This window comes from Panthera tigris, chromosome D3 (assembly GCF_018350195.1).
Source record: "Panthera tigris isolate Pti1 chromosome D3, P.tigris_Pti1_mat1.1, whole genome shotgun sequence".
In the NCBI taxonomy this organism is placed as follows: domain Eukaryota; kingdom Metazoa; phylum Chordata; class Mammalia; order Carnivora; family Felidae; genus Panthera; species Panthera tigris.
Genome location: NC_056671.1, coordinates 34,704,127 through 34,717,605, shown reverse-complemented (window position 1 = coordinate 34,717,605; position 13,479 = coordinate 34,704,127). Strand labels below are relative to the sequence as shown.

The 13,479-nt window shown below is 44.3% G+C and overlaps 1 protein-coding gene across 1 annotated transcript in view; it reads left to right on the top strand.

Annotated features, from left to right (window-relative positions):
* The window catches only part of RAB31 (RAB31, member RAS oncogene family), a 129,063-nt gene that overhangs the window by 47,520 nt on the left and 68,064 nt on the right, over positions 1-13,479 (top strand). Inside the window, exon 2 of the mRNA XM_042962336.1 lies at positions 7,625-7,704. Within this exon, the coding sequence (XP_042818270.1) occupies positions 7,625-7,704 (80 nt within the window). The remainder of the gene's footprint in view (positions 1-7,624; positions 7,705-13,479) is intronic.

Below are 13,479 nucleotides of genomic sequence, written 5' to 3'. Positions count from 1 at the left end.
GACAGCACGAGCAGGGGAGGGGGAGAGACAGAGGGAGAGAGAGAGAATCCCAAGCAGACTCCACACTGTCGGCGCAGAGCCCGACTTGGGGCTGGAGCTCACAAACTGTGAGATCATGACCTGAACCAAAACCAGGAGTCGGGCACTTAACACCCAGGTGCCCCACCCCTAACCTTTTAGACCATGGTTTCCTTACATGAGAAGTGTGGACAATGCCATCTGTCCTCTGCTTTACAAAGGGCTGTTGTGAGGACCCGGGGAGATAGAGTAAGTGAATATGCGTGTCTCTGTTCCCTATTGAACCATCTCATTATCTCCTTCTTGTGGGTTTCATGCTCCTCATTCCTGCTTATTTCTTTCTGTTATCTAAGAGGATATTTTTAACATCTCTTCTGGTCACTTTTTGTATCCCAAGCCATGACATCTTATTCTCTGTATGTATACTTTCCATTATTCTCGTATACATCTAGAAAACTGTGGACATTTCCAAGCTAGGTTCATTAGTGCCCACGGGGCATTGATCTAAATGCATAAATTCACTTAGCGCTATTTACATGCTTAACATTATGTCCATAAGCATTTTTGTCCCCATGAGGTAGGTAGAGAAGATAGTTTAGTGACTCTCAGACTCAGGACAGAACCGACCTCTTTCAATATGAAAGATTTCCTTTTGTCATACATGTAATTAGGTTCTCTTTGTAAATGGATTTCGAGATGTTTGTTGTAACACAAATCACTGACATGTTTCAAAATAACTGTGACCGAAGGTACGGCAAAGTTATTTGTGGGAATGCTTAGGGGCTTTTAATTTGTATTGTATTTTCATCAAATAATTGTATGGTATTCTTTCCTAAATACGGTGGAATGCCTGTAGTTGAATTTTCTTGCATTGCTAATTCACATGTTTCTTAGAACGTAGCATAAAGGCTGAGATTTACTCTGCTTGGACAGAGGTCTCACATCACCAAAGGACATCTTGTAGAATGTGTGGTAATAAAACAAGCATATTATAGACTTGAGTCTAATGATTTTTATTTTATTTATTTGTTTGTTTTTGCTTTTATGGCACTTTTTTTTTTTTTTTTTTTGGTAGTGATTACTGTGATTTACAAATATTGAACCCTTTTGTTTTCAGTGCCAAAGAGATTTAGGGCTCCGGGGCAAACAGGCCCATTAAATCTGTAATCCCGATAAAGCTTTAAATGTCATCCAGGAACAAAGTACTTCAGTTCTCCCGTGGAAAGAGTGTTGTAGGGACAGAACTGGCGTCGTGGAAAGAGTGTTGTAGGGACAGAACTGGCGTCGTAGGGACAGAACTGAAGGGATGCACGGGAGATCTCCAGGGAGCTTACAGGATGCTCCGGGGGTGATGTGCAGTGTTTTGGGCTTGAGTCCTTAGGCTGGCCAATTCAGGTTCCACAGAAGCAGTGACCTCTACTGTAAGGGGTGTGTGTGATTGGGGTCTTCTGCAGGTTGCTCTGACATAAACTTCTGACACGCAGAGGAGTGGAATGGGGGTGTGTATCCTTTCCGCCTTAGCCAAAGCTTTAAAAAAAAAACAAACTTGGTGGGTTCGTATGGAATTTGTATGGCCTTTCCGTGGGGTTTCTTTGGAATTAGGTGCAGACTGTGGAGTTGCGCGGGTTGGGATATGCTTGACAGGGGTGTATTCCTTTGTGTCAGCTCCTGTTCTCTGTTCTGGGTGGATCTGGGGTTTTGGGCCATGGGAAGGACAGGTGGTGCCATCGGGGAGCCCTGGCCGGGATAGTGGGGACCTGACCGGCTGACACGGGGCGTGCTGGTGAGGCCGTGGGCCGGGCGCCCTACAGTCGCAGGAAATGGACGTTCTCTCCTCCATGACCTCCTGTCTTCAGTGTCGGCAACACACACTTCCTCCCCCATCTGCCCCAAAGTGGAAGTAATAAGCACATAACGCTACCCCAGATCACAAGTGGCTACTCTCTGCCTCTGCCTGTGGTTTGTCTCCACAAGGCCATCTCAGGCGCTCAGGGAGGTGTGTCCGGTGTCCCTGAAGAGACCTTTGCTCCCCTGGGTCGGTCTCTACGATGCTTTTGACCTCGCTTACCTTTGGGGTCAAAAGGTCAAGCCATTTACCATCCCACGGTTCTCCCTGTGCCTCTCTCTTCATTTTGTTTCTCTCCATGCATCAAATCTGGCTGGCCTCCACGGTCCTCCTAAAATCCTAACTTAGCTCCCTATCAACGTGTAAGACACTCAGGATTTTTTAGAAGTGTGCAAGGCTCAAAGGCCGAACACTTAAATAAATGGGTGACTGAATAAAACAAATAAATAAATGCAAAAAAACCCTTGCCATGTGGGTTCTCTCTAAACCCTAGAGACAGGTGCTGAAAGGATCATTTCCAGAGTTCACATTATGGACAAATCGTATTCTGCCCCTTTGACATTTTGGTAGGTGTGAAATTAAAGCTTAAGAGATTACTGTCTATACCACAAGTTATTTAACTTACAGTGTGTTTTTTGGGCCATTTCTGATTTTTATAAATAATACTTCAGTGAAATTTTTGTGTTTATTTATTTTTTTCTTCTTTTAACTATCTTCTTAGGAATCGAATTCCTGGGTCTGTGATTCTTGGTATTGTCTCTCATTTCCTTTCCACAGAAGGCATGTTGGCTTATAATGCTGTCACCAGTGTGCGTTCCTTCTTAATTTCCAAAAAAAAAAAAACCCCTTCCAACTTGTAAAGACATCTAAAACACCCACAGGACAGTGCTTAGTGAGTTTGGAGAGGAGGAGAATGTAGGAGCATGTTGACTGTTGGGAAGAGAAGGGCAACGGTAGGGGATGGCCATTTGTTCTGGAAACACACCTTGTTTGAGTCCTACGGATTGCCTGCAGAGCTGGGCTGAAGAGATTTGGAGGCCTTTTTCAGGTTCAATAAAATAACATGTCCTCAACTGATTAGTGATGTCTTACATTAGAGCAGGATTAGCGGTGGTGCTAACGTTGCCTCCGACCCTCCCTTCTTTTTCTGGAGACGTAGGAATGCTTCCTTGAAGCCTGTTGCAATAGTCCGGGAGTGAAGCAAATGGATGCCTCGTGTTTTACATGATAGCAGCTGCAAGTTTGTGGTTGGTGATTTCATAACTACAGATTTACGTGTGATTAATAAATGTGACAGTTCGAACAGCAAAGACTGTCATGTTAGAGTAAGTGGTGGTTCTCAGGGGATTACATTATTAGCCCCAGAAAATATCTTTTTTAAAAAAAAATTTTTTTTTTTAACGTTTATTTATTTTTGAGACAGAGAGAGACAGAGCATGAACGGGGGAGGGTCACAGAGAGAGGGAGACACAGAATCTGAAACAGGCTCCAGGCTCTGAGCTGTCAGCACAGAGCCCGACGCGGGGCTCGAACCCACGGACCGTGAGATCATGACCTGAGCCGAAGTCGGACGCTTAACCGACCGAGCCACCCAGGCGCCCCTTGCCCCAGAAAATATCTTTTAAGAGATGCATTTCCCTTTTAAGAAGATGGAACCCATCGCTAGGACTCAGCCTGTGTCTGATATCAACCACACAAATGAGAGCACAACAAAACACTGATTACCCCCAAGGGAGGATTCTACTAAACCTTATTCCTGGTTTGTGGAATCAGGACTGGTTTTATTCTAGTGCTTCTTCAGTAGCTGGTGGTATGTCCGCCTTTTATTACAGGTAAAAGCTCCAGGTGGTTTATTTGGGGGACACCCGATGCTACCGTGAAAGGCAGTAATACAAGTCCTCCTTGCGAGTTCTAGAAAATGGACTTTGTGGGGAAGAAACTTAATTTGTCAGGGAGGTTGATTTGAACCTGGTAAGAGCCTCAGGGGGATTTCACTGGAGCTCAGAAAATTAGGCTCTGACTCGACCAGCCAGCTGTATGACTCTGAGGAAGTCACACAGCTTCCTCTTTTGCAAACCTAAGAGACTGGACAAGATGGACTATGCTAGTCTCATAGTCTTACGAAATGGAAAAATATCGGCAGAGATGAGTTTCCTTCCGTCCGTGTAAGTCCACTAAAAATAAAGTAGGCTTTGGAGAATGGTGGGCAGCCGTGGTCCCCCTCTCTCATCCTCTCTCTCTTCAGATGCCCTTCTTCCCCTGGTATGCTTTCCGCTTTTCCTGCTTTAAACCTTTATGTTATCCCATGCGACAGTCATGACTCACTGGCGTTTTCCTCTTGCGGTTGTGTGTCACCGTGCCAGCGAGGTTCCTGCAGGAAAAGGAACTCCCAAAGCCCAGTGATTCATGACACGGCCCTGTCTCCCTGCCGGCAGGCTCCCTCAGCAAACCTGGAGCAGGGCCTTCCCCTGGTGGCCAGCTGGGGAACAGCTGGCCGCTTCTGGAGCGTCACAAAGCCACTGGCCACAGAAGATTACTTGAAGCAGTTCTTTGTAAGAACACCGCCTTTTCTGAGACCGACTAAAACCTTGCCTATCCTTTTGTCCTTTTATTTCTTTTCCTGTCGAGGGAAATTTTGAGAGTGAGTTTGTAAAAAGAAAAGAAACGCTGAGTGTGTCTGGCTGGAAAATGAACTATTCAATCTGAATTTGAGCAGACTTGCTGCTTTAACTCTTCAGAAAAGCTGGTATTTTAAGCCCGAGTTATCAGTAGAAGAGGATGAGTTGAAAGGAATCATTTCCAGATGGCTTTTGAGTTTTTTCATCCTCAAGGGCATTTTGAGGGTTCGCCTTGCAGGATCATGTGGGCTGTTGGGGATCTGGAGCTGGTTGTTTTGAGCAGGGCCCTTGGGTAAAGTGAAAGAGTCGACACCCAAAACGGGCTTTCTAGAGCAGAGTCCTCACTGTGACATGCACAGTCTCGCCAAAGCTCTCTAGGCCGAGGGCCAGTCACAGAGAATAAGTGCCACAGTGGTTACAGGGGGTGGGGCCTCTGGGGGCCAGCGTAAACTGGAGGTATTCCAAAGGGGTGGTTTTTCTCAGCTTGGAAGCAGGGTGAGCTTGGGTGTAAGCCAAAAAGACACCAAAGAAGGCCTAATCGGGGCAAAACTCGGGAGGGGCGGATTTGTCTCCTGAGCCCGGGGCAGAGCAGTCCTGCGCACCTGTGTGTGCGGGTACCCCCTCCGCCAGGCACCTCTCCCGGCTGTGGGAGGACCAGCGAAGAGCCGGAGAAAGAGGATTCCTACACTGTGATCGAGAGATGCTAGAGAGGGAGGGGACAGGCGCTCGCGTCAATCTGCCTCCCCACCATGGGTGGGGTGCACAGACGGCAGAGATGAATCCTTTGGCATTCCTTGTAAGATAATAAACCCGAGACCTGTCTCTGGGGGGTGGAGGAGTTCCGACCGTGAGCTTGGGGACATAAAATATGTAAAAATACAGATCAGCGTGGTCAGCGGTAGCCGTCTACCCGGCTGTTTGCAGAGAGCAGTTCGTTCGCCTCGTGAGAGCGTGAGAGCGCGCGTTTTCCTTCTCTTCAAGGGCAGGGCAGCACCGCCCCTGGCTTTTCAGTTTCTCTGGGGTTGCATGGGCCGAAGGGACTGCAAGATCCCCTCCTCCATGGGGCAGGGGGGTGGGGCAGAGGGTGGTTAAAAGCAACGGAGATGAAAACAACTGAGTGGAGTTGTGGGTTTTGGGGAACTGTGAGGCATGTTAGCCGGAATCCATGCGGAAGGCTCAGCTCAGAAATAGCAGCGGCATATTGATCTGGAATCCGAGGAGCTGATGTTTTAATTCTGTCGCCACCTCTCTGAACTCTGCGCATCGCTGTACGTGCTGCAGATAAGCGGCTTTGGGGCTTTTTTTCAGTATGGCTCATAACCAGTGAAGGCCACTCTCACTGGGATAGGACACCTTTGGGACAGTGATCTTCTGATGAGTGTCACGAGCTGGGGCCCCTCTTGCTCTATGTTGGCTGGAATTGTCCCCTAAGCACGGGGGGTGAGGAATAAAATAACTCAGCTTTCCATCTGGTATTTCAGGTCTCACTTCACATCACAGTGTAAGGAAAAGCACGTTTTCCCAAGTTTCAGCATTTCCTCCTGGATCTTTAGGCTTTCAAATCTACACCTTTAATAGAGGAGAACCATACCGCTATTTGTTCTTCTTGGGCTATGTCTTGTTTCCCGTTCACTTATAGATCTCAAAATGTCCCCATGATCTTTCAGATAAGCAACGTGTTGAGGAGGCCTTCTCTGTGTCAATAGTCTGTGAATCTGGCGTCTTTGTGCCTTGCCACCCCTCTCAGAAGAGCAGTGACCTGCAGCTGAAGCCAGTTGCTTTGTTCTAGTATGTTCTACTTTCTGGGCAATCTCGGATTTTACCTTATACCTCTTCCTTTGAAATTTCCACTTCTACCGTTGTATTGTTAATCTCTAAGGTCAGTCTTACTCTCTGAATAATCTTCTGAAATAGTATCCTGCTCTTTTTTTGTGTGGGTGTAAACATCTGGTCTTTCTTAGCTGAGCGTTTATTTTTAAAAGATTAAAATGTGCGCTGAAAGGTCTGTTTGCACTGGGGTTTGTAGACTGGTGCAACATGGCTTTTAGTTGGGTGGCTCCAAGTATCAGGATCTGTAGGATGTTCCTCTTACCCGGAGGGGACTCCTCACCTCTTCTGTCTGGGCTCACAAAGGGCAACGGGGGTCGCAAGCTCCCAAGCCCAGCCCTGTCTGATACAGATTTCCTGGAGACCCAGCTCCCACCTCCTCCTGGAGTTCAGGAGGGTCTGGCCTCTGGTTTTGTGGCCAGGGGCACCAAGGGTATGTTTTTGTGCAGCCTTCCAGCTGATGCTGTTGTCAGCCTTGTCCTCCAGTTCCTGATTCCTTCAGGGATTCTGTGGCATGAATTGTCTTGCTTCTCAGTGGCTCTCCTCCCTGGTGGCCCTGAGGGCTCCAGCTGCTTCTTTCGCAGTGACCACTTGGCCACGTGCTTTTGGTTGACGTCACTTGTCTGGTGTTGTCTCGTCTCCAGATTTGTTTGACCTTGTGAATTTGTACCTTTTATTCCTTAAACCATTTGACAAGGGTTTCGGAGGGAGTGGATATAAATGCATGTGTTCCATTTCCAGTATATAATAGACCTCTATCCTAATCAGCTTTAAAGAATTATTTAACAGGGAAAGCACTGAGATGAGACCTTTATATAATTAAGCAAAATTGGAGGTTACTATGCAGCCATCAGATTCTGAAGAAAAAGTGCTAGAAATGCAGAAATTAGCATTCATAGGTCTTACAGGGTGATATCCAGAAAAATAGATTACATAGTTTTCGAGTGTTAAGGTTTCGAACAAAATCAGTTCTATCTCGACCAAAACAATGCGTTGTGTTTACCATACTTCTCCAGGCCCTTTCAAACATGTTCAAATTTCTGGAAATACATATATTGTAACCATGCCAATTCTAGGTTAATTATTAACCTAGGGGACGTGTTTCTAAAGCTTATTTTTACCATACTTCTTTTCTTTCTATGAAAGCAATACAGTTTCATTATGGAAAATACTGGTAAGAAACAGAGGAGAGTATCCTCCTCCCCTACTCCCACCAACCAGAAATAGCCTTTCCTGCCCTCTGGTTCTATGTGTATTATACTAGGTTAGAACTGATACCCGTGGTCTTCATGGCTCTGTCCTCATTCTTTTCCAGGACACCGGGGTTGGGAAATCAAGCATTGTGTGTCGATTTGTACAGGATCACTTTGACCACAACATCAGCCCGACCATTGGGTAAGTTCCCGTCTGTTCTTCTCTTTCACATTTCTTCCCTTCAAAAGCACTTGGAGAGGTCACTTTGTGCCTGAGCCTGCAAGCTGGTGCAACATGGCTTTTAGCCGGGGCAGCGAGTTTCCGAGTATCCAGATCTGCAGAATCTGAAAGCAGTTTGCATCCCAGCCAGTGAGAATCAATCCCAACTGTAAAGACTTTGAAGGAAATGCAGGGACTTTTAGGCAATGTGTCCTGCCTCGCTGTCCCTGTCAGTAATTCTTCTTTCCTAGCCAACCGTCCTCTTAGGCTGCAGCCTAAAACCATCTACTTCATCTCCAAGAGCATTACTCTGCAAATCATGCCAGCTTTATTTTGAGATGGAAGAGGAGACACAGGACAAATCCCCAGAGGTCCTGCTCTAGGTACCCTGCCAATAAACCTGGAAACACTGTCTGCTCACACAGCACAGCTGTCCATGCCGTCCGTGGGGCAGATTGATTTTCTTTTCTGGATTAATCAAATGTCATTCTTATGCTTGGGGAGGGGAGGTGGATTATTCACTTCTGAGACCCCAACCTTGGACTATGGGAGCATTTTCCTATTCCATTTTCCCCTTCCCTACAGACGCTTTTGCCAGATGTGCTTGGCTGGGCCGTTTTGCAGGTGCTTGGTTTTTCATTCTCTTAGAACTTGGCCTCGCTGATTTTTCTCCCTGAACATATCATGCTCTTTGCGGAGAGCAAAGGTTTTATTTTCTCTTCCAGGGAAATGTGTGTTTCTATGTTTTAGCAAGGATTGACGAGGACAGGAGTGATTGTCTCTATCACTTGTAAGTGGAGAAGCTCCAGCGGTTGGTTGATAGGCCAGTGGTTGGAGTGGGGTAGGTGAGAAAATCCACTGCCTTTTGCAATTTAAAAATGGCTTAAAGAAACACGTTCACAAATATATGCGTCAAGAACTGGGACGGCAAGCTAAGAAGTTAGCTGTGCCTGGTTTATGGATGCTGGTAGAGGACACACGACTCCCGGATCAGACACGGGGAAAGTAGCAGTTGTTGGAATATTATCAATTTGTTGGTTCTCCGAGCACTAGTCCTGTAGTGTAACGCGAAGAGGGTCAGATGACGCCCTACATGCAGTAGGTTGAGTCACAAGAGAGGACCCCCAAGTGTACAGATCCATAATAGGATCTTTCATAATAGGCGGTAAGCATGTCTGTGCTTCGCTCCAGAGGGAGACCTTATTTCTCCCCTCCAAGGCTATTTGCTATACAAACATCCTTGAAAACACAGTCTGGAAAAAAGACTGTGCCTCTGCTTGCACAATGTGGACAACGGTAGAGATCGTGGGAGTTGTCTCCCGACATAGGCACTTCCATAGATCGGGGACAGTTTTATAGAGGAAATTCTTTTTATTCTTCTCTGTGATGTACTTTACAAAAAAAATTTTTTTTAATGTTTATTTATTTTTGAGAGAGCAGGGGAGGGGCAGAGAGACAGGGAGACACAGAGTCTGAAGCAGGCTCTAGGCTCTGAGCTGTGAGCATAGAACCTGACGTGGGGCTCCGAACTCACGAACCGCAAGATCATGACCTGAGCTGAAGTCGGACAGTTAACCGACTGAGCCACCCAGGTGCCCTGTGATATACTTTTATTCTTCTTAATTTTCCAGTTTTGTGTGTTTAATAAAAGCCAAACCCCTGAGAGTGATTGACTCTGAGTGTGGTTTTGGAAGATGGAGGAGACTCTCACCTTTTACTTTTTAAACTTAAAAAAAGTCATTTTTAATAACCAATCTGTATTCCTTTTGTAATGATTTTTCTAAATAAAAAGGCAATGCATGTTCTTACCATAAATTATGGTAAATGCATAAGTGTTCATCATGACTTTTACACATAGGTGTAAGCATCCTTGTGCCTCTAGTAGGCATATCATTTTGGTCATAGCATCTTGGTCAAAGCAAGTCATAACGCCAACCCAGATTCAAGGGACAAGAAATAAATTCCACCGCCTGGTGGGAGGGGCGGCATTCAGAGGGAGAGCGGTATGGATCATTGGTAGCCCTTGTGGAGATAACCAGTCAAACCCTGTTAACTCTGCTTTGTCTAATAAATATATTGTGGTGGTTTGGGGTTTTTAAAAAAGTATGTATTGTGTGGAAATTCTGTACTTAATGGTCATTTTTTTTCTGTAAACCTAATACTTCTCTAAAAAAATAGTCCATTAACTAAAAAATCATGCCTTCATTCCTCAAATTATAATGCTCATTATGAAAAATTCAGACCATCCGTAAATATGGAAAACAGAAAGTGAAACTAGAGGATTTTACTAGCTCTCTGATCCCATTTTCTTCATTAACGTTATCATTAGAGTCCAAAGTGCATGTTAAACATACTTCCTGTATTTTCTGTGTATATGCAGGTATACAAATACATAATTTCTAAAACCAAAAATGCCAAGGCATTCTACCTGACACACCACAGCATACATTTTTTTATCCTCTAAGTCTGCCTTATTTTTCTTTCATGAACACAGGTTTCTTGAAAGACCATAAATGGAACACTTTGCATGCTGTCTGTGCATTTCCTTGACAAAGTCAAGATTAAAGCCTAATTTTTCAATTTATAAAAGTTTATGTGCATTCTAAGAAAACCCCCAGAATTTATAAAAATTGGAATCATAGTATACATATGGTTTTAATCCAGTTTTCTACTTAATATATTTTGAACATTTTCTTATAATACCAAATAATCTTCAGAAATATGTAAATACTATTTTCTCTGATTATAAAAGTATCATATACTCGTCCTAAAAAACAGAAAATGAAGAAAACTGTGAAGAAAATATAAAAACCACCCAGAGGGGCACCTGGGTGGCTCAGTCGATTAAGTGTCCAACTTCGGCTCAGATCATGATCTCACGGTTCGTGGTTTCAAGCCCCTCTGTCAGCACAGAGCCTGGAGCCTGTTTCGGATTCTGTGTCTCCCTCTCTCTCCGCTCGCACTCTGTCTCTCTCTCTCTCTCTCAAAAATAAATAAACATTAAAAAAATTTAAAAACCACCCATAATCAGCTGGTATATTTTCTTTCAGTCTTTTTGCTATGTGTATATAAAATCTTTTTTTTAATTCAACATTATATTGTGAATTCCATGTTATTAAATGGTCTTTAAAAACAAGGATTTCCCCTGCCTCGGTGTTAGGAATATAGAATTGACATACATCATTGTATAACAAAGCAAGGATTTATAATGGCTGTATTTTCCATTAAAGCCATTTAGGTTATTTATAATTTTGTTTTACCTTTTAGATAATGTATGATGTACGTCCTGGGGCATAAATACTTGCATGCACCTCTGATTATTTCATTAGGTTACATTCATAGCAGTGGAATAATTTAGTCAAAGAATAAGAACATATTGAAGGCTCCTGATGGATATTGCCAAATTGTTTTTCAGAAAGGTTGTCCTTATTTTTCTGTATACTTACCAGGTTTAGGTCTTACCTAAAAGATAGCTATCTCTATCTCTATCTCTAGAGATATCTATATCTATCTACATATAGATATCTCTATCTATCTATATAAATCTACAAGCACTTACCACTACATTTATGGAGAAATTTTAAGGTATGAGAAAATGCATAAGCTTTAAGTTTAGAGGAAAATAATGGAATTCAGGATGATATCTTGAATTCCATTATTTTCCTCTAAACTTAAAGCTTACGCATTTTCTCATACCTTAAAATTTCTCCATAAATATAGTGGTAAGTGCTTGTAGCATTCAATTATGTGCTGATCTGCTTTCTTTCAACTTCATCCTTCACTTTTCCTCTGGAGTCAAGATTGAGATGGGCTCTTCCAAGTATTAATCTGTTGTCCTTACCTGATGCCGTTCAAGTCCCCAGTTTAAAAACCCACTCAAAATGTATCCTCTCCTCTGGGATTTTGAGAAAATGTTCCCAAACTCCAGCTCCAGACAAATAAAGTTAGCAAAGAACATACACATTTCTTGGAAGATGTTCTATATAGGCCGCGGTGCTTAGCCTGCAGCTGGTGGGTTTGGTGTGCTGAGAACCTGGCTTTTAGATGCGTTTTGTTTAGCTGCACAGTGCTTTAAAATTTTTAAGCCAATAACGAAGAATTGGGAGATTTTTACATAATAAACTTGCATTTCTGGCTTCTCTTAAAAAAATCTGTAGACTTGGCGTAGACATGCTCACGCGGCAGGAGCCAGCTGGACCCGAGCCGCAGGCGCTCCGTGTGAGTGGGCGGGCTCTCTCCTTTCCGTGTCGCTGCCGCTGTTTATCGTCACTATTATTTTTATCAGTGTTACGTTTCCACCTGGCCCGCGTGGCTCATTTATAGGGTTGCTCGCTGGTCCCGTAGACGCTTCAGTTCATGCCCGGCCCAGGGCCTGATTTTTCACGGTAATGTCACTGGCCCTAAGAATCAGAGCAACGCAGTGACTTGTTTGGGCACGTACAGCCAGTGAATAGCGGACATAGGACTCAGACCCAGTGAGTCCACTTTCAAAGTCCACCCTTGTTCTTCCCGCTGTGGTCAAACTGCCGCTGGGGAAAGGCTACAAAATGCCATTGTGTCAGCAGTGGAAAGCACTCATTCTTATGGTCTCTTGTGACTCACAATGAAAAATCTTGGCTTTGCTATTCAAGCAGATTGTGTTGACATCTTGAACATATATGCGTGTGTGTGTGTGTGTGTGTGTGTGTGTGTGTGTGTATCTCCCTTTCTGTTTCGACTTTTACAAGGTAATTGTGTGAATTCCCTGCCAGATTTTGGTTCCCACAGATAACGAAGTCAGTTCAGCATAGCCAACGCTCCCCCCTCGACCACTCTGAAAGATAATCTATAGAGACGAAAAGATGCTTGGGGTTCGTAAGATTGAATGCTAGCAAAGAAGCTGTTAAGAAAAACCCTGAATAACCCAAGGCGCAAGGATTGTGAGCTGTAATTTCAAATATTGGAAGACTGTTCTTGTGGCAGGAAATGAGGAACAGAGAGGGGTGTATACCTGTGCATTTGTGTGTATGTGTGTGTGTTAATGTATGTGGTAGGCATTACGACTCTACTAAACTGTTCTGCACAAACTTACTGAACATCAAGGGGGAATTTCACAGATGTCATTCCCACAGTTGATCCTACAACAGCCTTCTAGATCATGCAAACTAGATATTGGTTCTGTTTCTCAGATGAGGAAACTGAGGGGCTTTCTAAGTGCTCATTCCACCTCGCTGGCAGTGAGGACAGTCCTCTGCATTCTGTTCCTGACTGTGCTGATAGACTCTTGAGCATGGACAAGGCAGTCTTTTGGGGCTCAGGTTCCACCCCCCCTCTTATCTGTAGAATGAAAGGGTCAGCCTGGATATTTCATGTTTTTTCCATTTCTAAAAGTCTCTAAGATTTTATTAAAAAAAAATTTTTTTTAGTAACATTTATCCATTTTACAGAGAGCTTGAACAGGAGGAGGGCAGAGAGAAAGGGAGACACAGAATCCAAAGCAGGCTCCAGGCTCTGAGCTATCAGCACAGAGCCCAACACAGGGCCCAAACCCACAAGCGCAAGATTGTGACCTGAGCCGAAGTTGGACACTCAACAGACTGAGCCCCCTGGGTGCTCCTCTGTTTCTAAGATTTTATTTTTAATATTTATTTTTGAGAGAGACAGAGTGTGAGCGGCGGAGGGGCAGAGAGAAAGGGAGACAGAATCCAGGCTCCAGGCTCTGAGCTGTCAGCACAGAGCCTGACACGGGGCTTGAACCCACAAGCGGTGAGATCATGA